At 43.0% G+C, this 24,115-nt stretch overlaps 2 protein-coding genes across 6 annotated transcripts in view; both read left to right on the forward strand.

Moving 5' to 3' along the window:
* Positions 1–8,010, forward strand: part of LOC144686461 (calcium-responsive transcription factor-like) — a 55,136-nt gene extending 47,126 nt beyond the window's left edge. For 2 of the 5 annotated variants that reach the window (XM_078551709.1, XM_078551710.1), the window contains exons 14-16: positions 639–769; positions 2,774–3,152; positions 6,068–8,010. In XM_078551709.1, the coding sequence (XP_078407835.1) occupies positions 639–769; positions 2,774–3,152; positions 6,068–6,168 (611 nt within the window). In that variant the 3' untranslated portion in view covers positions 6,169–8,010. Of the gene's footprint in view, positions 1–638; positions 770–2,773; positions 3,153–6,067 lie in introns of those variants that run through there. The other 3 variants (XM_078551712.1, XM_078551711.1, XM_078551713.1) reach the window with 3 other exon arrangements.
* A 3,459-nt stretch (positions 8,011–11,469) lies between these two features.
* wdr12 (WD repeat domain 12) overlaps positions 11,470–24,115 on the forward strand; it is a 61,305-nt gene continuing 48,659 nt past the window's right edge. Inside the window, exon 1 of the mRNA XM_078551714.1 lies at positions 11,470–11,556. Coding sequence (XP_078407840.1) covers positions 11,516–11,556 — 41 coding nt within the window. The 5' untranslated portion in view covers positions 11,470–11,515. The remainder of the gene's footprint in view (positions 11,557–24,115) is intronic.

A 24,115-nucleotide genomic window follows, 5' to 3' on the forward strand; every position in this document is an offset into this window, starting at 1 on the left:
TGGTCCTAAATAGCACTTGTATATTGTCTCTCTGCCCCTATGCAAATGGAGCTCGTTGAATTTCTGTAGAAATGTTGAGAAAAAATTGATGTATTGTCTTTTTCCAGAGAAAGGAACTTTAAAAATACAGCTAACTGAAGCCCAGCTTAAATTTGCGATGTTTGTCTGCAGAAACCAAACGAAAAAAATGCAGAAACTTTTACTGTTGAATAACTAATGAAATTCTGCTTCTGTCACATCTGAAATTCATAATACCATATAAGAATGCACAAAATGCATTCCTCAGATTGTCTTTATTAAAGCTGATTGGGATTTTCCCCAGTGCATTACATTTCCTTTGAGTACTGCCTTTCACCCAGGTACCCCTAGCAAAGTGCTGCATGGGTTTGATCAGCTCCACTGCAGATTGTGTTTCACTGTTCCTTGAGGATGATGAGAGGCGGTTGCTCTCGAGGCCTCTCAAAATACTTTTGGCAAGGTCCTTTTAGTAATATTTGTGGACGAGATTGCCTTGTTCCACTATCCTGCATAGCAGTAATCAACCAGTTTGGAGAAAACTTGGAGTTTAAAAGATCATATTAGAAAAAATTAAAAGTATTAAATATGTTAAGCATTTTTCATGTGTTGTCAATCCACAGAGAGTACCACAGCTGATTCAATCATCACAAAGGTGGAGACAGCCCAGGTGGCAGATACACTATCTCCAGAAGCAACCCAGCTTCCATCTTCACTTTCCTCACTGCAACCAAAGCTTTTTGCACAATTACAGGTCAGATCAATGAGTTGTTTTTCTAAAGGAAACCTAGGACTTCACTTTTCCTGGAAGTGCGAATTGCATTCTTCCAATAATTTCCTTTTTCCTCATAGAGCTCTGTCTTTCAAGCTTATTTTCAGATCCTATTATTAGCATTATAATGCTCGAGCCCTTTCCTGCTGAAACCCTCATCCATACTTTGGTTACTTCCAGACTCTATCATTCCAGCACTCTCCTGGCTGGCACTCCCAGCTTTCACTGCCATAAGCATGAACTCATCCAGAACTCTGCTGCCCATATCCTAACTCGCACCAAGTCCTGATCACCCATCACTTCTATGCTTGCATTGGCTGCCAGTCCACTAATGCCTCACACTTAAAATACTCCACGTTGTGTTCAAACTCCTCTAAGACCTTGCCCCTCCCTGTCTCTGTGATCTCTTCCAGCCCTACAACATTAAGAGAACTGTGTTCTTCCATCTCTAACCTCTTGTGCATTCCTCACTTCCTTCAGCCCTCCATTAGCAAAGGTGTTGTCAACTGTTTAGGCCCTAAACTCTGGAATTCTCTCCTCTAACCTCTTCACCACTCTACCTCTCTCTTGTCCTTTAAGACAGTACTTAAAGGCAAGTGTTTACTCACCTGTCCCAATGTTGTCTTCTTTGGTACAGCATCAGTTTTTGTCTGAATACACCCCTGTGAAGTGTCTGAGAACGTTTTACGTGTTAAATGTCCTATAAAATGCAAATTGTTGTTGACTGTGTGTATGCATGCACTTTATGTCAATTCTTTGTATATTTGTAGGTTAGACGTCAGTCCAGCTCCAATTCTTCCCCCTTCATTGAACGTTCATCTCGGAGTTGCCATCATTCCTGGAGAGAAAATAAAGTGAGGCACTGTTTCTTTTTCTGTCCCCTCCTCCTTTGAAGATTTTGACTCATGCTCGGGATAGTCCCATGATTCTAGCAGCTGGCCAGCATGCACGTGATCATTCTACAGATACCATTGTTAGGTTATTGAGCCACAGAGCAAATCACAGTGAGGCCCAATGCTGTTTTTAGTTAATGTCCACATGCACACTTTCCAGCAGGGCAGCTGAATATCTATCTTGAATGGGCTTTTTTTCCTTCCTATGTAACCGTTGCTAAAGCCAATAGTAGAACCTCAAATGCTGGCTGGAAAGTATTGACTAACTCAGCAAGTTTGCATATAATAGATCAACATATAATATACGTCATGAAAATCTATGTTTTTGATGTACTTTGTAAAAATGTTATATGTATTCATGTAACTTTCAACCAAGCTATCCATATTCCCCAGCAATAGAGGATTCAGTGAAGCCCCTCTTCCCCCCACTACCCCAACACTCTAATCAGACCCCTGAACACAAACAGTCATCAGCCCTTTTTCCCCCCGCCCCACACACAATCAGTTCCTCTTCCTCACCCCCATCCTACACAGAGTAATCAGCTCTTTTTCCATCACAGCAACATCTGCAACACACATCAGCATGTGGACATTAACTAAATTCAGCATTGGGCCTCACTGCGATTTGCTCTGTGGCTCAATAACCTAACAATGGTATCTGTAGAATGATCACTTGCATACTGGCCAGCTGCTAGAATCATGGGACTGTCCCCAGCAAGAGTCAAAATCTTTGAGGGAGATGGGGAGGGAGAAAGAAACAGTGCCTCACTTTATTTTCTCTCCAGGAATGATGGCAACTCCAAGGTGAAGGTTCAATGAAGGGGGAAGAATTGGAGCTGGACTGACATCTAAGATACAAATATACAAAGATGCCATGGCGTACAAGGCTATGGGCCTAGTGCTGGAGAATGGGATTAGAATAGTTAGGTACTTGTTTGACCGGCACAGAGTCGATGGGCCGAAGGGCCTTTTTCTGTGCTGTAGACCCCTATGACTTTAAAGAATTGACTCTTCAAAGTGCATGTGCGCACACACTCAACAACAACTTGCATTTCCTGCTGTTTGCAAGTTATTTTCTTTCTTTCTCTCTAAGGGCTTACAGTTACAGCCAGCCTTTGCTTCTTCTGACACAACCACAGCAGTTGTTACATTGAACTCCCATCAACCAAGCATCAGCAACCCTACTGCAGTGCTGGATTCAAGCAGCCCCATTGCACAGCAACAGCAGGTTTTCAGCCAAGCTCACTTCCTGCAACTCAGCAGCTCACTGTCAGAGTGCGACTCCGCAGCTTCCACCTTGGTCGGTGTGTCAGTATCTGAGCAGAATATGGTCAGCATGGGGCAGCTGGTAACAGTAGGAACATCTGTCAGTGGAGATACTGGCCTTGATGGAGGAGTTCACCAGATCTTGCTTGGATCTGGACAGACCATCCCTGTACAGATCATGGAAACCTCATCACATTCTATAGTCAGTAAGTTTAGTTAGTTTGCTTGTTAATGAAGTTTGGTGCTGAAATTTTGATGCAAAAGAAAAACACTGTGGATGCTAGAAATCTTAACTGAAAACAGAAAATAATGTAAATACTCAGCAGGTCAGGCATAATCTGTGGAGAGAGAAACAAAGTTAACACTTCAAGTCATGACCTTTCATCAGAGCTGGGTAAAGTTAGAAAAGCTTTTAGGGACGTAAAATGGAGGAGGGTGGGAAAAAAAACAAAAGGAAAGTTCTATGATAATGTGGAAACAAATGACAGAAGAGCTGGTGGGGCAGAGCCAAAGTGAGTGATAATGGGACAAGTAAAGAAACATAAAGGTCCAGGTGTGAATAGCAGAACAATGAACAGCTGCTGTCTGAAAGCAAAAAACATGGTCAAGACTGGCATATGCAAAGAAAAGGAGACAAAATGGTGGGGGCAGAGATTGCATTATGAAATTGAATGGCTGCATTTCCTGCCAACGCTGTGCACGCTCAGTGCGAGCTTGTCATTTGGAGTGCCTGAGTAGGCAGTAGCCAGGACCAAAAGATAGCACTGCTGAAATCATCACAGCTGGGCGGTGGCATCCTTTTAACAAGCACTCGGAAAGAAATGTGGAACTGTATTAATTTGTACTCATCCATTGAGTTATTTAAATTCTCACATACATAAAGGAAAGACACAGATTTAAGGCAAGACACTGCATTCTCTGTCATGGATACCAGCATGCTGGAATGAATCACAGCTGCTTGAAACCTGAACTCATAAAGCTTGAAAAAAGTGCATTTTTGCAAGGAATAATTGCAGAGCTTCTTGTGGAACAAGAAGTGATAGTAAATTGTTGGGTTTCACTGTGAAAACTGTACGCTGTCTGCCATCTGTAAAGCCAGGAGAAAGCATATGATAGCACGTGCTTGATCACAATAGCTATTGCATAAGCATTGACAGGGGAGTGTTGCCTAGGGAGAGGAAGGGGGTGAGGAGGAGCGGATGGGGACTTCCATAAATATTGCCCATACTTCCTACTGACATGCTCCCCAGGAACCACCAAATTTTGAAATTTGATCATGCGCCGTCCTTCTGGCGTCACCATGCCATGCAGCTCTTAATCACGCATGCGCAGAGGTTTGTGTGTGTGTAGACTGATACTGGAAGTTTGGGCACAGTGGAATGATGTCAGTAGATTTCCACGCATGCATGAACCAGTGCTCATGCGCAGACCACCATCTTGTGTTGGCAGGGGACAGTGTTATTGAACTCAATGATTTGAGTCCAGAAGGCTGTTAAGTGCTTAATCAAAAGATGAGGTGCTGCTCCTTGAGCTTACACTGAGCTTCACTGGAACACTGCACTAGGCCGAGGACAGAGACATCAGCATGAGAGCAAGGTGGAAAATTAAAATGGCAAGCCACCAGAAGCTTGAGGTAATGCTTGTGGACAGGACGGAGCTGTTCTGCAAAGTGGTCACCCAATCTGCATTTTGCCCCCTCGACGTAGAGGAGACCACATTATGAGCAGCGAATACAGTAGACTAAATTGAAGTACACGTTGGGTATTGCTTCACAGGAAGGAGTGTTTGGGGTCTTGGATGGTAAGGAGAGAGAGGGTAAAAGGGCAGGAATTACATCTGTGCTTGCATGCAAAGGTGCCATGAGAAGGGGATGGGATCTTGGGAGTGATAGAGGATTGGGTCAGTCTGCCATGGAGGGAACAGTCCTTTCGGAATGCTGAAAGGGGAGGGGATGATGTGTTTAGTGTGGCATCACGTTGGAGGTGCCAGAGGATGATCCATTGAAAATGGAGGCTGTTGGATGGAAGGTGAGGACAAGAGGAACCCTATCCTGCTTCTGGGATTGAGTGGAATGGGTCGGACATGGCCGAGAGCCCCCTCAACCACAGCAGGTAGGGATCCTCAGTTGAGGAAAAAGGAAGACTTATCAGAGGCGCTGGAAGGCTGCATCATCAGACCAGATATGACGGAGAAGGAGAAACTGGGAGAATGGAATGCAGGGGGTGAGGAAATGTATACTTTAATATTGGGATCAGTCTCTCTGAGTACCCCAGGATGCACATTGACAATGCTCAGTACCAGTACAGACTGCTGCTGTTCAAGTTTGCATTTACCCTCTCTTCCCCACCCCCATGAGTCTTTCCTAAGTGACACTCAGTAGCATCAATCTTCCTAATGCAAACAAGATTCCACAGTAGTCAAACATGGCATTTGGGAAGTTGCATGATATTCTGCATTCTTACATTGCATGCTGCTCATTTTAAAGTTGTGTTCTACTTTCCCTAGGTGAAAAATTGAGACCCCCAGAACAGCTACTTATACAGTATAACAAGGGAGGATTGCCCAAGGTGTAATTTTTCTTGAAGGGGGAATAGTACAACTAATTTTAGACATGGACAACAATTAAGATCCTATCATGTAGAATAATTAGAAAAAAATCGTACCAAAAGCATGTTGGCTCTTACAAAGGTGATTAAATTTACTTTGACAATGCTATCATATGTTCCTTGGTGGCCATGAGAGGGAAGAGACCTTTATCATTTTTGTCATATTTGAATTCAATCCAAGAGCTGGAGAATGTGAAAGGAGGCTGTTCTAACTGCATTGCCAAGCATTTTCACCAACAGTGGAAGGAGATGCACCTTAACTTTTTGGCTGAATTCAAATTTGTAACATTCTTAAAATCCTTGCTGATATTTAAGAATGAATATTTCTGTTCTGGTGCTACTTTCTGATACCACACCACAAACAGTAAGTTCAAATCACATAGTTTAAAATTTATTACATGGACACCCATTTCCCTATCCCACTTAGAAAAAAAATGATTATTAATAAACAACTTCTGTTATTTTGATCCATGTTGTTGCTCTTTGCTTAATATTTTTTTCCAATGTGATTATAGCACAGGAGAGCTGTATTAGCCGAGTGAAAGAGGAATCTGAAGATGGGAGCCTACCCACAGCTCGTTCCTGCATGCCTGAGATAGTTGGACCAGGAGACTGAAGATCTTCGTCTATGTCATGTATGCAACCAAAGAAACTGGTGGTTCCCAGTGACTAGCACCCTAGTGTGGGGAGATTCCTGAGCAATCATGGAGCATAGGGGAGACCCTGGTGGCAGACAAAGGCCAGGTTGAAGCTTCCACTCCAGTAATGGGAATAGGTTTACCTATTTTGCCAGGAGAGAACATTTTCATTTTTGTCATATGCATGAACCTTCTGCTCAGCCTGCTTTGTAAGAATGAACAGCGGGGGCATTTGAACATATTAACAAAAATTAACTGCTCAGAGCTGCTTAAAGAAATATTCTGTTTTGGTGGTCTACGAAATATGTATCCTTGAGATATCAACCAACACAACGGATCAGCACTTTGTCACCAGCTGGTATTGAAGCCTGTTCCAGCAACATAAGGATCATCATACATATGGATTTCTACTACAAGGCTGCTCCTTGGTGTTATCTATAAATTTTCTGGTGCTGGTACCAGATCTACACTGATGAGAATACATGAATTAAAAGCATGCTGGATCTGATCAGACTATTATTTATTCAGTGTTTTGGCAATAGTGGAAAATGTGGACTGCTTTGTACTTGCTTTGGTGCCAGAGATGGAGCGAGATTTGAAGTCTCATGGTATCTTCAGAACTGCAGAGAAGTAGACACTCAGGATTTTCCAATAAACACACACAGCCTGCAAAGCTTGGAAATGCAATTGGGTTTGAACTCTGGGCCTAAAGCCTTTGAGAATTCATTACCAGCAAGTATTCTTCTGAAGCCTGACATATGATGTGTAGTCACATTGCTTTGCTGGGTTCCTGGCAGTAGCATTCCCTAGTATATTTTGGAATGTTTGCTTGTGGCATAAAGTAGCAGGAATCCAGAGATGCAAAGTTCCAATTTAAAAATTTCTTTAACTTATCTTCAAAGAGAAGTACATTGTAATTGAAGATTAACTCTCTATCAGGCCCTGGACTTTTGGGAGGGGAAGGTGAGTTCTGGGAGAAATGTACTGCTCTTACCAGTAAGCAAGCGTAATTGTGATTGAGATTTTTTTTCTTTAATGGGGTACTGGGATCTGGAGGTCACCTCTAACCAGACCTTGTGATTGTGAGGGCATTATTTCATGTCTTACACACAGGCCTTTAATTAGCGATGTACAATGTTAAGTACAACCAGGGCAGAACTATCATAGAATTTTTTCACGTTTTTGGGGATGTGGGTGTCTTTAATAGTGAGGGGCAGAGAATTACTACTGTACAATCTTTTACTTCAGTACTATTCCACCTTTTGACTTAGAAACTTTTACCATTACCTGATTAACTACAAAATTAAACAGAATTTAAAAATACATTGTATTTATCTTTAAATATGATTGCCTGTGGCATTCAAAATTGCCAGTTTTTCCTTTTTTGGGAAGCTCTAAAGACCTCCAGAACACATGCAGTTAAAAGAACTTGAAGGAAATGCACCTTGAGATGATGTTCAAGTAGTTAAACCAACAGAACATCTTCAGTAGAAAATCTGTTACTCCAGTAGCGTGAAACAGATGGAATTCTACTTTATTTCGGCCATGGTAGGATGAATTCCTCTGTTGCCCTGCCTGTCCTGTAAGTAAGCTGAGAACTGCCAGTACATTCAACCATGATTCTAGCACAGGTGCATGCATTGCGCTTTTCTAATTACACAAATCTACCTGACATGAGCCATTAAACAGAAATACACTTGCTTCAGTGAAGTTTAATCAGAGACAATGTTTAATACATCAGTGTTTGTAGAAGATTGCAATGTTTTACGGAAGTTACCAACAGAAGTGAAATAATTCAAATAAAGCCACTTTTAATTGTACTTTGTCTCAGTTTGTCTTTTCATTTAGACAGTAAATTACGTTTTGAAAGTTGCTGTGCTGAGAGTAGGATTGATGTGAAAGGCTGCCACGAAACCTCACATCAAGCTCTCAATTTCATGAATTGAGGACAGTTTAGAAGACAATAGGCCCTCTGTCAATGCAATACCCAACTCTACTTGTAGTGATTTAACTTTGCTTATAGTCATTTGTCTGTTGGTTACCTTTCAACTGAGAAATTAAAACATAAGGCAATAGGTTATATCAGCAACCAAGGTTTCATTGGCGTATGCTGGGTCATTGATGAAGAGAGAGAATTTGGCTAAACATTCTTCAGTCAGGCATCTTCCTGTGGATATTGTGGTAATGTGATTACGTTTGACATTAATTGTTGTTCAAGTTCTCTAATGAAAGTATGCATTCAGAACAGCAGCTCATCAGATTTGTGAAAAGAGTCTAACTCAATGAGGTAGCATAATCTTTCAAAAATTCTTAGACCGTTAAAGGCTACACCATAATCTCCTTAACTAAAAAGAAAAATTGCGAGTGTTGAAATGCTGTAATAGAAATAGAAAATTCTGGAATTACATAGTAACCTCAGACGCTGACTGAAGTGCATTTTGTAGTTTAACAACTTTGGCATTGAGAATTGCCCCATTTCAGGAACAGAAGTTTCAGGTTCTTGCAAAGTCACACTTGTGATCAGAAATCAGTTTGTTCTGAAAGTATGGTTTCAGTGGCATCGGATGAGGGAATTTTACGTTGGAGACACCATTTTTCAGATGAGATGCCATTCAATTAAGGCTCTGTCTGCCTGTCCAAGTAGATGTAAAAGATCTCTTGGCAAATTTTGAAGATAAGTAGGATGTTCTTCCTAAGTAACCTGGCTTACAATACACCCTTCAATCAGTACCACCAAAACAGATAATTTATCTCTGCTGTTCATAGGACCTAGCTTTCTACAAATGGACTTTTATATTTGCCTACAAAATAGGCTATTCAAAATTAGTAATTGATTATGAAAGTCTTCATAATGGAACAAATATGCTATCAAGAATTTCAGTTTCGGATCAACAACACACTCTAATTTGAGGTGGCAACTGTGGCCCTTAATGGAGTTAAGATCAAAGGCATGTTGGTACTGATGAGAACCAAAGAGGATGGTTTTGGCAACTTTAAGCTGGAAGAAATTTTGGTTTATTGTTATGACCAATGCAGTTGGTAAAGCAGAGTTATTTAAAAATTCCAGAGGGAAACTTTAAACAACTGTCATAACCAATAATTTTAAGTGTTATATTTGAGATGCGACTCTAAATTCAGGAATCAGATCACCAGTTCTTGAGGTTTTACATTAAACTAAGTGAAACATTTTATTAATTTACACCAGTTAAATATATATATACACATGGCTACAAATTACAACTATCATAACTTTTAACAAATTCCCAAACTAGTCTCCATTAAGGCAACAGCAACCCATAGACTTAACCAAACACCAGGCAAAGCATTTTCACCTTACAAACTCAAAATGTTCTTGTCACTTTGATTCCTGTGGAGCCAGCTGGAGGCTTTTAGTTGCCTTTTGATCTCACATTGCTTCTGCTCTGCACACCTGAAAACTACTGAAGTTGTACCTACCAGCCAAACTGAATGTTAATTCTCATTGTATCAACAACCTCTGAACTAAACCTCTCCAACAATAAAACCCCTTTCATAGTACCAATTTTATTAGTAATATAAACCTATTGCTTGGTAGCTGCTAGAAAGGTGTCAGTTTTCACCCCACTTGAATGCTGTATTCAAAAAGTGCAAATGCACGCTATCTCTCTCACGTATCAAAACTAGTACCCATCAAAGCACCCAGACTAGCTGGCTTTAATCCAATTAAGACACACCTACGGAAGAAACCTTTATTTTAAAATAAAAATATTTTCCAAAATATTATATACATTAATAGCTTCATGACATTATCCAGTTCCTAATGTCTTCAAGAATGACAAGTGTATAGATGGTTGTTTAAAATATAAATGGAAGCCAGAAGTGAGATTGACAATTTATAAGCATGCAGTAAAACTTAAATTCTACCGACATAACACAATATTGAGATGTAACCAGAGCTTTTTTTTTAAAAAAAGGCCCTCATCTTATCCAAGCTCAAAATTGGATGAGATATTAAACCGAGGTCCCATCTGCCTGTTTGGGTGGATGTAAAAGATTCCATGGGACTATTTCAACAAAGAACAACTGGGAGTTATCCCTGGTGTCCTGGCCAATGCATCTCCCTCAATCATCATCACAAAAGACAGATTACCTGGTCACTATCACATTGCTGTTTCATTTGTAAAATGTGCATACATGGTCCCATCAAAGAGCTTGTGGAATACCTACTCGATTCATCTTCCTAGCTTTTACCCTTATCCCTGCTTAACTGCCCCCATTTCTCTATTACTTGGACAAATTCCCCCCACCACAACCATTTCACATAAAATAACCTGTTGTACCTTATCAAATACTTTTTGAAAATCTATATAAATCACTCATGCATTTATTTTACCCAAACCAAAATTTTATGTCAGTCGCCCACTTGAGCGTATGTAATCTAGGCTGCCATATCAATTCAGTTTTGAAGGAGTGGATATGTATTTTGGATTTGACAAACAAAATCCCTGCCTGTACTCTCAGGTGAACCTAAAAGATCCGACTGCATGTTTCGAAGAACACAGGAATTCTCTTCGTGTCCTAGCTGACAATTATCCCCAAGCAACACTTAAAAACAAACGATATTTATTTCATCTGTGGAAGCTTGCAGCGTGCAAACTGGCTAGTGTTTCCCTACATTACAACTGTGACTGCACTTCAATAGTCCATTAATTGGGTGTAAAAATCTTTGACGTCCTCTCCGCAGATGCTGCCAGACCTGCTGAGTTTTTCCAGGTATTTTTGTTTCAGATTTCCAGCATCCGCTTTTATCTGAGACTATGAAGGCCGCTACATAAAGGAGGGTTTTCTTCAATCTATCGTCTGTTGTTTGTTCAAGCAATTTTGATATAAAGCAGAAAATGCTAGAAACACTAAGCAGTCTCTTTTAAAAATATTTGCTATTTTTTTTGGTCCTGATTAACTCGTTTCTCCGACAAAGATTTTTTAAAAGATTCCTGTATTATAAACTGCCATGATTTACCAATGACAGAGGTACACTAAAGAGCCAATAATTTTCAGATTTATCGGGTTTTTTTTTGAAGTGACGTGTCTTGTACCGCAGATTTTCCTTCCATAAGTATGTGCAAAAGTCAGATCTGGAAATGTTCAATATAATGGCAACTGTATCTATTTCCGGAGACACTGTGCCTTTAAGAGTCTTGGCCAATGGATAGCAGGAGATCTGAAGGATTGCCGCGGCGATCGACTCTTGTGTCTGTCACGGTCACGTGGTGCGTGAAGCACTGTGACAGCGCAGAGGCCGGCAGGCAGTGCGCAGGCGCGGATAACGCTGTTCCACCAACCGACATGGCGCAGGTGCAGGCGAGGTTTTACACGGAGGACAGGAGGTAAGTTCACCCGGCCCGGCCACGAAAGTAATTGCCCCACCCTCAGCGGGGCTAGTGTGGGTGGGAAAACATACCCCGGGCGGTTCGTTCAGTAAAGCCGAACTTTGTGGTTAAACCCTTTCCCCGCACATGTGGAGTCCATGCTGGCACAGGGAACCAAAATACTACCAGGTTATTCAGCTGCACGGGGCATTATAGTTCAGCTCGATCCAATCCAATTCCGAGCCAAATTATATTATCCAGTTAAGGCAGGGATTATTGAATAGTACGAAGGAGCACCCACTGATCTCCCGTCTGTATCTGAAGGACTCTGAGGTCTATTGAAGCTAATCTATCTTCACTTTGGTTGATTGGCTACCATAGTATACACCAAGGACCCAGCTAGGACCTTAAACATAGAAACTAGGAGCAGGAGTAGGCCATTCGGCCCTTCGAGCCTGCTCCACCATTCATTGTGATTATGACTGATCATCCAACTCAATAGCCTGCTCCCACGTTCTCCCCATATCTTTGATCCCTTTCACCCCAAGAGCTATATCTAACTCCTTCTTGAAAACATACAATGTTTTAGCCTCAATTACTTTATGCGATAGCGAATTCCACAGGCTCACCACTCTCTGGGTGAAGAAATTTCTCCTCATCTCAGTCCTAAATGGTCTACCCTGTATCCTCAGACTGTGACCCCTGGTTCTGGACTCCTTCCTGCATCTACCCTATCTAGTCCTGTTCAAATTTTATAGGTTTCTATGAGATCCCCCCTCATTCTTCTGAACTCCAGTGAATATAATCCTAACCGGCTCAAGCTCTCCTCATATGTCAGTCCCGCCATCCCAGGAATCAGTCTGGTAAACCTTTGCTGCACTCCCTCCAAAGCAACAACGTCCTTTCTCAGATAAGGAGACCTAAACTGCACACAATATTCCAAGTGTGATCTCACCAAGGCCCTGTATAATTGCAGCAAGACATCCCTGTTCCTGTACTCGAATCCTCTGGCTAGAAAGGCCAACATACCATTTGCCTTATTTACCGCCTGCTGCACCTGCATGCTTACCTTCAACGACTGGTGTACAAGGACACCCAGGTCTCATTGCACATTCCCCTCTCTCAATTTATAGCCATTCAGATAATCTGCCTTCCTGCTTTTGCTACCAAAGTGGATAACCTCACATTTATCCACATTATATTGCATCTGCCATGCATTTGCCCACTCACTCAGCTTGTCCAAATCACACTAAAGCATCTCTGCATCCTCCTCACAGCTTACCCTCCCACCCAGCTATGTGCAAATTTGGAGATATTACATTTAGCTCCCTCATCTAAATCATTAATATATATTGTGAATAGCTGGGGTCCCAGCACCGATCCCTGTGGTACCCCACTAGTCACTGCCTGCCACTCGGAAAAAGATCTACTCTTTGTTTCCTGTCTGCCAACCAGTTTTCTATCCATCTCAATACACTATCCCCAATCCCATGTGATTTAATTTTACACGCTAATCTCTTATGTGGGACTTTGTTGAAAGCCTTCTGAAAGTCCAAATAAACCACATCCACTGGCTCCCCCTCATCAACTCTACTGGTAACATTCCCGAAAAATTCCAGTAGATTCGTCAAGCATGATTTCCCTTTCGTAAATCCACGCTGACGCTGTCCGATTCTGCCACTGTTTTCCAAGTGCACAGCCATTGAATCTTTTATAATGGACTGTAGAATTTTCCCCACTACCGACGTCAGGCTGATTGGTCTATAATTCCCTGTTTTCTCTCTACCTCCCTTTTTAAATAGTGGGGTTACATTAGCTACCCTCCAATCTGTAGGAACTGTTCCAGAATCTATAGAATCTCAGAAGATGACCACCAATGCATCCACTATTTCTAGGACCACTTCCTTAAGTACTCTGGGATGTAGATTATCAGGCCCTGGGGATTTATTGGCCTTCAATCCCATCAATTTCCCCATTACCATTTCCCTACTAATACTGATCTCTTTCAGTTCCTCCCTCTCAATAAACCCTGTGTTCCCCATCATTTCTGGTATGTTATTTGTATCCTCCTTTGTGAAGACAGAACCAAAGTATGTATTTAGTTGGTCAGTCATTTCTTTGTTCCCCATTATAAATTCCCCTGTTTCAGACTGTAAGGGACCAACATTTGTCGTCTTCAATCTTTTTCTCTTCACATACCTATAGAAACTTTTACAGTTAGTTTTTATGTTCCCCGCAAGCTCACTCTATTTTCCCCTTCTTAACCAATCCCTTGGTCCTCCTTTGCTGAATTCTAAAGTGCTCCTAATTGTCAGGTCTGTTGTTTTTTCTGGCCAATTTGTATGCCTCTTCCTTGGATTAATACTATCTCTAATTTCCCTTGTAAACCATGGTTTGGCCACCTTTCCTATTTTACTTTTCCACCAGACAGGAATAAACAATTGTTGCAGTTCACCCATGCGCTCTTTGAACGTTTGCCATTGCCTATCCACCGTCATCTCTTTAAGTAACGTTTCCCAATCCATCATAGCCAACTTGCGCCTCATACCATCGTAGTTTCCTTTATTAAGATTCAGGACAACGACGTTACTCTCCATCTTGATGAAGAATTCTATCATATTATGGTCGCTCATCTCCAAGGGGCCTCGCACAACGAGATTGCCAATTACTCCTTTCTCATTACACAATACCCAGTCTAGGATGGCCTGTTCTCTAGTTGGTTCCTCAATATATTGGTCCAGAAAACCATCCCGTATACACTCCAGGAATTCCTCCTCTACGGTATTGTTGCTAATTTGATTTGCCCAATCTATATGCAGATTAAAGTTACCCATAATTATAGCTGTTCCTTTATTGCATGCGTCTCTAATTTCCTGTTTAATGCCAATTCCAACATCATCACTACAGTATGGGGGCCTAAATACAACCCCCACAAACGTTTTTTGCCCCTTAGTGTTTCTCAGCTCTACCCATACAGATTCCACATCGTCGGAGCTAATATCTTTCCTCATTCTTGCATTAATTTCCTCTTTAACCAGCAATGCAACTCCACTGCCTTTTCCTTTTTGTCTGTCCTTCCTAAATACTGAATACCCCTGGATGTTCAGTTCCCATCCCTGGTCACCCTGCAGCCATGTCTCCGTAATCCCGATTATATCATACCTGTTTACATCTATTTGCATGGTTAATTCATCCACTTTATTGCGAATGCTTCTCGCATTAAGGCACAAAGCCTTAAGGCTTGTCTTTTTAACATTGCTTGTCCTGTTCCCACTATTTTTCACTGAGGCCCTGTTTGATTCTTGCCCTTGATTTCTCTGCCTATCACTTTTCTTATCCCCCTTTCTGTCTTTTGTTCTTTTCCTTGATTCCCCCTCCTCTGACTCTTTGCATAGGTTCCCATCCCCCTGCCGTTTTAGTTTAAACCCTCCCCAACCACTCTAGCAAATATTCCCCCTCGGGCATCAGTCCCGGTCCTGCCCAGGTGTAACCCGTCCAGTTTGTACTGGTCCCACGTCCCCCAGAACCGATCCCAATGTCCCAGGAATCTGAAACCTTCCCCGTCACACCATCTCTTCAGCCATGTATTCATCTGATATATCCTGTTATTTCTACTCTGACTAGCACGTGGCACTGGTCGTAATCCTGAGATCACTACCTTTGAGGTCTTACTTTTCAACTTACTTCCTAACTCCCTATATTCTGCTTTTAGGACCTCATCCCTTTTTTTACCTATGTCGTTTATACCAATGCGTACCATGATCACTGGCTGTTCACCCTCCCCCTTCAGAATGTCCTGTTGCCACTCTGAGACATCCTTGACCCTAGCACCAGGGAGGCAACATACTATCCTGGAGTCTCATTTGCGGCCACAGAAATGCCTATCTATTCCCCTTACAATTGAATCCCCTATAACTATTGCATTCCCACACCTTTTAACTCCTCCGCTGTGCAGCAGTGCCAACCGTGGTGCAACGAATTTGGCTGTTGCTGCTTTCCCCTGAGAGCCCATTGCCCCCAATGGTATCCAAAGCAGTATATCTGTTTTGCAGGGGAATAGCCACAGGATATTCCTGCACTGTCTGCCTAGTCCTCTTGTTGTGCCTGGTGGTCACCCATTCCCTTCCTGCCTGTGGACTCTTAACCTGCGGTGTGACCATCTCTTTAAACGTGCTAACCACGATACTCTCCGCCTTGCAGATGCTCCACAGTGTCCCCAGCCGCCACTCCAGCTCCAAAACCCGGTCTTCCAGGAGCTGCAGCTAGAGACACTTCCCGCACACGTGCTGGCCCTGGACACTGGAAATGTTCCTGGTTTCCCATATTGAGCAGGAGGAGCACACCGCGGCTTTGAGCTCTCCTGCCATGACTTACCCCTTTAAATTAAATTAAACATTTTGGAAGATACTTAATATCAAATACTATCAATTACTCTAAGGCCCTTTTTCCCTGCTCCTTGTTGTTACAGAATATAGCCCTTAAAAACGATGAACCAGAAAATAAGACCTTAAAAACTATAAGCGATAAAAGCAGTGACTACTTACCCGACTGTTTTTTCAGTACTCAAAGGATCACCTCATTCCGTCCTCACTGAACTCCCTCAGTCACCTCTGATCTACTAGCTCCTCTTCCACTCCCAGCCCCGGTCGCGCCCCTCTTCCACTCCCGGCCCCGGTCGCGCCCCTCGTCCACTCCCGGCCCCGGTCGCGCCCCTCGTCCACTCCCGGCCCCGGTCGCGCCCCTCGTCCACTCCCGGCCCCGGTCGCGCCCCTCGTCCACTCCCGGCCCCGGTCGCGCCCCTCGTCCACTCCCGGCCCCGGTCGCGCCCCTCGTCCACTCCCGGCCCCGGTCGCGCCCCTCGTCCACTCCCGGCCCCGGTCGCGCCCCTCGTCCACTCCCGGCCCCGGTCGCGCCCCTCTTCCACTCCCGGCCCCGGTCGCGCCCCTCTTCCACTCCCGGCCCCGGTCGCGCCCCTCTTCCACTCCCGGCCCCGGTCGCGCTCCTTTTTGATCTGCATGGCTGGCCATGAGACTACACAGTGCATCTTCACACAGCCACCTGGGGATCATTGAGTTGATTAACTATTGTGCCCCTCTCCCCCACCAACTGAAGATGTAAGTGCTTGTAATCTTCTAAATACATCAACTATGTTGGATTTATTCTCTATATTTTGAATGACGATCACAACCCAAGCGGTCTTTTACTCAAGAATTGTGCTGCATCATGAAATGAAGGAATCAAAAATATCACCTTGATTCCCCTCTTGAGGAGCTCTTTGTCTCTAAATGATGCTCTGGGAAGATGTCAGTTGGAGGATAGGCACGATTACGTGGTGTGGAAGGACTAGTTCCTCTGTTCCCACTGGGACAATGGGCAGCAAGACTCTGTCACCAGCCATTGTCCATCACAATTTCTTTCACTCCAGCCCAGGTGGTGTCCTGCTTTTGAAGATTCTCCTTAAATGTACATACAAACAGACAAATTAGGAGCAGGACTGGGCCACTCGGCCCTTTGAGCCTGCTCTGCCATTTAATAAGAACATGGCTGGTCTGTTTGTAACCTCCACACTCTCACTTACCCTGTATAACCTTTCACCCTCTTGTTTATCAAGAATCCACCTACCTCTGCCTTAAAAATATTCAGACACTGCTTCCACTGACTTTTGAGGATGGGAGTTCCAAAGACTCACGACCCTCTGAGAGTCATAGAGTTTTACAGCTTGACACAGCCCATCGTGTCTACGCCAGTCATCAAGCCCCTAGCTACTCTACTCCCATTTTCCAGCACTTGGCTCATAGGCCTTGTATGCTATGGCATTTCAAGTGTTCATCTAAATACTTCTTAAATGTTTTGAGGGTTCCTGCCTCTACCACCCTTTCAGGCAGTGAGTTCCAGATACCTTCCACTCTGTGGGTGAAAAAGTTTTTCATCAAATCCCCTCTAAATCTCTTGTCCCTTACCTTAAATCTATGCTCCCTGGTTATTTGCCCCTCCACTAAGGGGAAAAGTTTCTCCCTATATACATTATCTATGCCCCTCATAATTTTGTGCACCTCAGTCAGGTCCCCCTCAGCCTTCTCTGCTCTAGGGAAAACAACCCCAGCCTATCTTGTCTCTCTTCATAGCTGAAATGCTCCAGCCCAGGCAACATCCTGGTGAATCTCCCCTGCACCCTCTCCAGCACAATCACATCCTTCCTATAGGGTGGCGAGCAGAACTGTAGACACTAGAGTTTTATACAACTCTATCATAACCTCAAACAAAAACAAAAAATGCTGGAAAAACTCAGCAGGTCAGAGCCCTCTGAAGAAGAGTCATACGGACTTGAAATGCTAACTCTGTCTTTCTCTCCACAGATGCTGTCAGACCTCCTGAGTTTTTCCAGCACTTTTTGTTTTTGTTTCAGATTTCCAGCATCCGCAGTATTTTGCCTTTTATCTACCATAACCCCCCTGCTCTTGTATTCTATGCCTCGACTAATCAAGGCAAGTATCCCATATACCTTCTTAACCGCCTTATCTACATGTCTTGCTGCCATCAAGGATCTATGGACATGCACACCAAGGTCCCTCTGATCTCCTGTACTTCCTAGGGTCTTACCATTCATTGTGTACTCCCTTGCCTTGTTAGTCCTCCCAAAATGCATCACCTCGCACTTTTCAGGAATAAATTTCATTTACCATTGTTCTACCTGTCTGACCAGCCTGTATATATCATTCTGTAGTCTGTGGCTTCCCTCCTTGCTATTTACCACACCACCAGTTTTCATGTCATCTGCGAACTTACTGATCATACCTCCTATATCCATGTCTAGATCATTAATGTACGCTACAAACAGCAAGGGACCCAGCCCCCAGCTATATGCCACTGGACACAGGCTTCCAGTCACAAAAACGTTTGACCATCATCCTCTGCTTCCTGCCACTAAGCCAATTTTGGATCCAATTTGCCAAATTGCCCTGGATCCCATGGGCTCTTACCTTCTTGACCAGTCTCCCATGTGGGATCTGGTCAAAAGCCTTACTGAAGTCCATGTAGACTACATCAACTGCACTATCCTAATCTACACACCTAGTCACCTCCTCGAAAAATTCAGTCAAATTTTTTAGACATGATCTCCCCTGACAAAGCTACACTGACTATCCTTGATTAACCCTTGCTTCTCCAATTGGAGATTAATTCTATGCCTCAGAATTTTTTCCAAAAGTTTCCCTACCACAGATGTTAGACTCACTGGCCTGTAGTTCCTTGGTTTATCCCTACCATCCTTCTTGAATAATGGTACCACATTAGCTATCCTCCAGTCCTCTGGCACCTTTCCTGGGGCCAGAGAGGATTTAAAAATTGTCAGGACCTCTGTAATCTCCTCCCTTGCCTCCCACAGCAGCCTGGGAGACATCTCATCTGGGCCTGGAGATTTATCTACTTTTAAGCCTGCTAAAACCACTAGTACCTCCTCCCCCTCAATGCTAATTTGTTCAGGTATATCACAGTCTCCCTCCCTGATTTCTGTACCTACATCATCCTTCTCTATAGTGAATACAGATGCAAAGTACTCATTTACCTCACCTACATCTTCCAGCTTCTCTCACAGATTGCCATTTTGGTCCCTGATGGGCCCTACTCTTTCCCTTGTTATCCCCTTGCCCCAAATATACATATAAAACACCTTTGGATTTTCCTTTATTTTACCTGCCAGTGTTTATTCATGCCCCCTCTTTGCTCTCCTAATTTCTTTTTTTAAGTAACCCCTTGCACTTTCTGTACTCCTCCAGAGCCTCCGCTGTTTTGAACCCTCGGCATCTCCTTATCCAATCCTGTACATTCCTCGACATCCAGGGTTCTCTGGACTTGTTGGTCCCACCCTTCACCTTTACAGGAACATGTTGACCCTGCACTCTCACTATTTCCTTTTTGAATGACTCCCACTGCTCTGATGTAGATTTTCCTACAAATAGCTCCTCCTAGTCCACTTTGGCCAGATCCTGTCTTATATTAAAATCGGCCTTCCCCCAATTCAGAACCTTTATTTCCAGTCCATCTTTTCTATAACTACCTTAAATCTTACTGAGTTATGGTCACTATCACCGAAATGTCCCCCACTGACACTTCTACCACTTGCCTGGCTTTGTTCCCTAAAACTAGGTCCGGTACTGCCCCCTTTCTTGTAGGACTTTCTACGTGCTGGCTCAAAAATCTCTCCTAAGAATTCCACACCCTAAGCCTTTCACACGAAGTCTATTCCAGTTAATATTGGGGAAGTTGAAATCCCTTACTATTTTATTTTTACACTTCTGAGATTTGCCTACATATTTGCCCTTCTATCTCTCCGAGTGTTTGGGGGTCTATAGTACACTCACAGCAATGTGATTGCCCCCTTTTTGTTTTTACGTTCTACCCATATGACATCGTTTGAGGAACCTTCTAAGATATCATCCTTCCTATTGCAGTAATTGACTCCTTGATCAATATTGCGACACCACCTCCTCTTTTACAACAACCCCCTGCTCCCCACAGCCCCGGTCACGCCTGGAGATTCCATACCCCAGAATATTGAGCTGCCAGTCCTGCCCCTCCCTCAACCATGTCTCTGTGATAGCAATGATATCATATCCCCATGTGTTAATCAATGCTCTCGACTCCTCTGCCCTACTCGCAAGACTCCTTGCATTAAAATAAATGCCAGCCAGCCTTGCCATGCTCCCTTGTGCCTTAGCTTGACTATATACGCTCTGTCTTCCAGACTGACTTGGCTTTTCTCCTATACTTGTCTGCACATCACCTCCTACTATATATCTCCACTCCATATCCCACCCTCCTGCCAAATTAGTTTAAACCCCCACCAACAGCATTATCAAACTCCCCCCCGCAAGGATGTTGGTCCTGTTCCAGTTAAGGTGCAACCCTTCAGACTTGTAAAGGTCCCACCTTCCCCATAAACGGACCCAGTGATCTAGGAATCTAAAGCCCTCCCTCCTGCGCCAACTCTTCAGCCACGCATTCATCTGCTCTATCTGCCTATTCCTATACTCACTAGCACGTGGCACCAGGTGTAATCCAGAGATTACAACCTTTGAGGTCCTGCTTTTCAATCTGCTACCTAGCTCCCTAAATTCTTGTTGCAGGACCTCATTCCCCTTTCTACCTATGTCGTTGGTACCAATGTGAAGCATGACCTCTGACTGTTCGTCCTCCCCCTTCAGAATGCCCTTTAGCTGTTCAGTGACATCCTTGACCCTGGTCCCAGGAGGCAACACACCATCCTGGAGTCATGTCTGCAGCCGTGGAAACGCCTGCCTGTACCCCTCACTATTGAGTTTCCTACCACTATTGCTCTTCCTCTCTTTGTCCCCCCGCCTTGTTCAGCTAGGCTCTGGCTGCAGTCCCCAGATGAACAATCACTCTCACCGTTTTCCCACACAGAAAAACTGTTGTTGAGTGAGATGCACTCTGGGGCTTTTCTGACTACCTGCCTGCTTCCCTTCTTCTAAAGGTGGTCACCTATTCCCCCTCTGACTGCACTTCCTTAAGCTGCTTTTAGACCATGTCTAAAAACGTGCTATCCACGTCATTCAGCCTCGCGGATGCACTGCTGTGCCTCCAGCCAACGCTCAAGCTCCAAAACCCGGTGCTCAAGCTGGTCAAACTAGTGGCACTTTCTGCAGACATGGTCATCCAGACTGCCAGGAGCGTCTAAACTTCCCATATTCTGCAGGCCGTGCAACATACGGGACTTTAAGCCAAGTAGAAAATTATTTAAATTTCTTTTTTTAAAAAAAGCTAGAACTCTTACCTTCCCTTAATGTAGCTCTAAAGTGAAGAAAAGCAACTTACCCACTACCTACCAATCAGCTTTCTGCTTTCATTGATGTCACTTTCGTCAACCTTTTTGAATTCTGTCGGGGTTCCTGTTGGGGTTAGCTACTGCTCTGACTGGCTTGATTTGGGCCTTGACCCTCAGGCTTTTATTGAGAAGTTCTGCTGGCGCCGTTCATCCCCAAGCTCGCTGTGCTCTGCTCCTGCTGCTGCTCTGACTGGTTCCATAAGATCTTTCCTCTTCTCTGTCTGAAATGGATGATCCCTTATTTTTAAACAGTGACCCTAGTTCTAGACCCTCCCACGGGGAAACATTCTCTCCACATACACTCTGTCAAGACCCCTCAGACCGTAGAAGTTTCAATCAAGTTGCCTCTTACTCCTCTAATCTCCAGTAGATACAAGCCTAGCCTGTCCAATCTTTCCTCATTAGACAACCTGCCCATTCCAGGTATTAGTTTAGTAAACCTTCTCTGAACTGCTTCCAATGCATTTACTTCTTTCCTTAAATAAGGAGACCAATACTGTACACAGTACTCCATTTGTGGTCTCACCAATGCCCTATATAACTGAAGCATAACCTCCTTACTTTGTACTCAATTCCCCTCGCAATAAACAATAACATTCTATTAGCTTTCCTAATTACTTGCTGTAACTGCATATTAACCTTTTGCTATTCATGCACTAGGGCACCTAGATCCCTCTGCATCTCAGAGCTCTGCAATCTTTCACCATTTAGATAATGTTTCTTTTTTATTCTTCCTGCCAAAATGGGCAATTTCACATTTTCCCACATTATGCTCCATTTGCCAGATCTTTGCCCAGTCACACAATCTATCTATATCCCTTTTGTAACCTCTTTATGTCCTCTTCATATCTTACTTTCCTACCTATCTTTGTGTCATCAGCAAATTTAGCAACCATACCTTCGGTACCTACATCCAAGTCATTTATATAAATTGTAAAAAGTTGAGGCCCCAGCACTGATCCCTGTGGCACACCACTTGTTACATCCTGCCAACCAGAAAATGACCCGTTTATGCCTACTTTCTGTTTCCTGTTAGTGAGCCAACCTTCTGCCTATGCCAGTATGTTGCAGCATGAGCTTTTATTTTTTGCAATAACCTTTGATGTGGCACTTTATCAAATGCCTTCTGGAATTCTGGTATAGTGTGTCCTTTATCCACAGCATATGTTACTACTTCAAAGAGCTCCAGTAAATTGTTTAAACATGATTTCCCTTTCACAAAACCATGTTGACTCTGCCTGATTGCCATGATTTTTTACATGTGCCCTGCTATAACGCCTTTATTAATAGCTTCTAACATTTTCCCTCTGATAGATGTTAAACTAAGTGGCCTATAGTTTCTTCTTTCTGTCACCCTCCCTTTTTTGAATAAAGGAGTTACATTCACTATTTTCCACTCTGATGGAACCTTCCCCAAATCTAGTGAATTTTGGAAAATTAAAACCAACACATCAACTATCTCACTAGGCACTTATTTTAAGACCTTAGGATGAAGTCCATGGACCCAGGGACTTGTCAGCCAGCAGCTCCAACACTTTTTTCAGTACCGCTTCCCTGGTGATTATAATTTTCATGAGTTCCTCCCTCCTACCATTTCCTAATTTACAGCTATTTCTGAAATGTTACTTGTATCCTCTATAGTGAAGTCCGAAGCAAAATACATGTTCAATTCATCTGCCATCTCCTTATTTTCCACCATTAATTCCCTAGGCTCACTTTCTATAGAACTAAAGCTCACTTTGTTAACTTGTCCTTTTTCAATATTTAGAGAAACTTTTGCTATTTGTGTTTTTTTTTTCTAACAAGCTTCCTCCCAAACTCTAATTTCTCCCTTGCTGTTTTTATATTCTGCCCAGTCTTCTGACCTGCCATCCACCTTTGCATAATTATAAGCTTTTTCTTTAAGTTTGATACTATCTTTAACTTTTTTAGTTAACCATGGATGGTAGGTCCTCCCCTAGGAAATTTTGTTTCTCGTTGGAATCTATCTATTCTGTAATATCCCCTTAAATGTCTGCCACTGCATCTCTATGGACCTATCCTTTAATCTAATTTGCCAGTTTACTGTAGCTAGCTGTGCTTTCATGCTCTCATAATTACCCTTCTTGAAGTTTAAAATACTAGTCTTAGATTCACTCTTCTCTCCCTCAAACTGAATGTAAAACTCAATCATATTACAATCGCTAAAAGCAAAATACTACATGTGGATGCTGGAAATCTGAAATAAAAACAGAAAATGCTGGAAAAACTCAGCAGGTCTGTGCACAGCATCTGTGGAGATAGAAACAGAGTTAACGTTTTGAGTTCGTATGATTCTTTCAGAGCTCTGAAGAAGAGTCACACGGATTCGAAACATTAACTTTGTTTCCCCCATATTACAATCGCTGCTACCTAGGGCGACTTCACTATGTGATCATTAATTAAAACTATCTCATTGCACAATACCAGGTCTAGTATACCCTGTTCTCTGGTTGGTGCAAAATCGTACTGTTTCAAAAAGCTATCCTGAAAAAATTCTATGAATTGCTCATCTAGGCTACCTTTGCCCATCTGATTTTTCCAAACTATATGTAGATTAAGATCCCCCATGATTATCGCCATACCTTTCTGAGAAGCTCCCATTATTTCCTCTTTTATACCTTGTCCTACCATATGGTTACTGTTAGGGACCACTCCCACAAGTGACTTCTTGCCTTTATCATTTTTCATCTCTACCCAAACCACTTCTAGATC

The sequence above is a fragment of the Cetorhinus maximus genome, chromosome 11 (assembly GCF_964194155.1).
Source record: "Cetorhinus maximus chromosome 11, sCetMax3.hap1.1, whole genome shotgun sequence".
Lineage (NCBI taxonomy): Eukaryota > Metazoa > Chordata > Chondrichthyes > Lamniformes > Cetorhinidae > Cetorhinus > Cetorhinus maximus.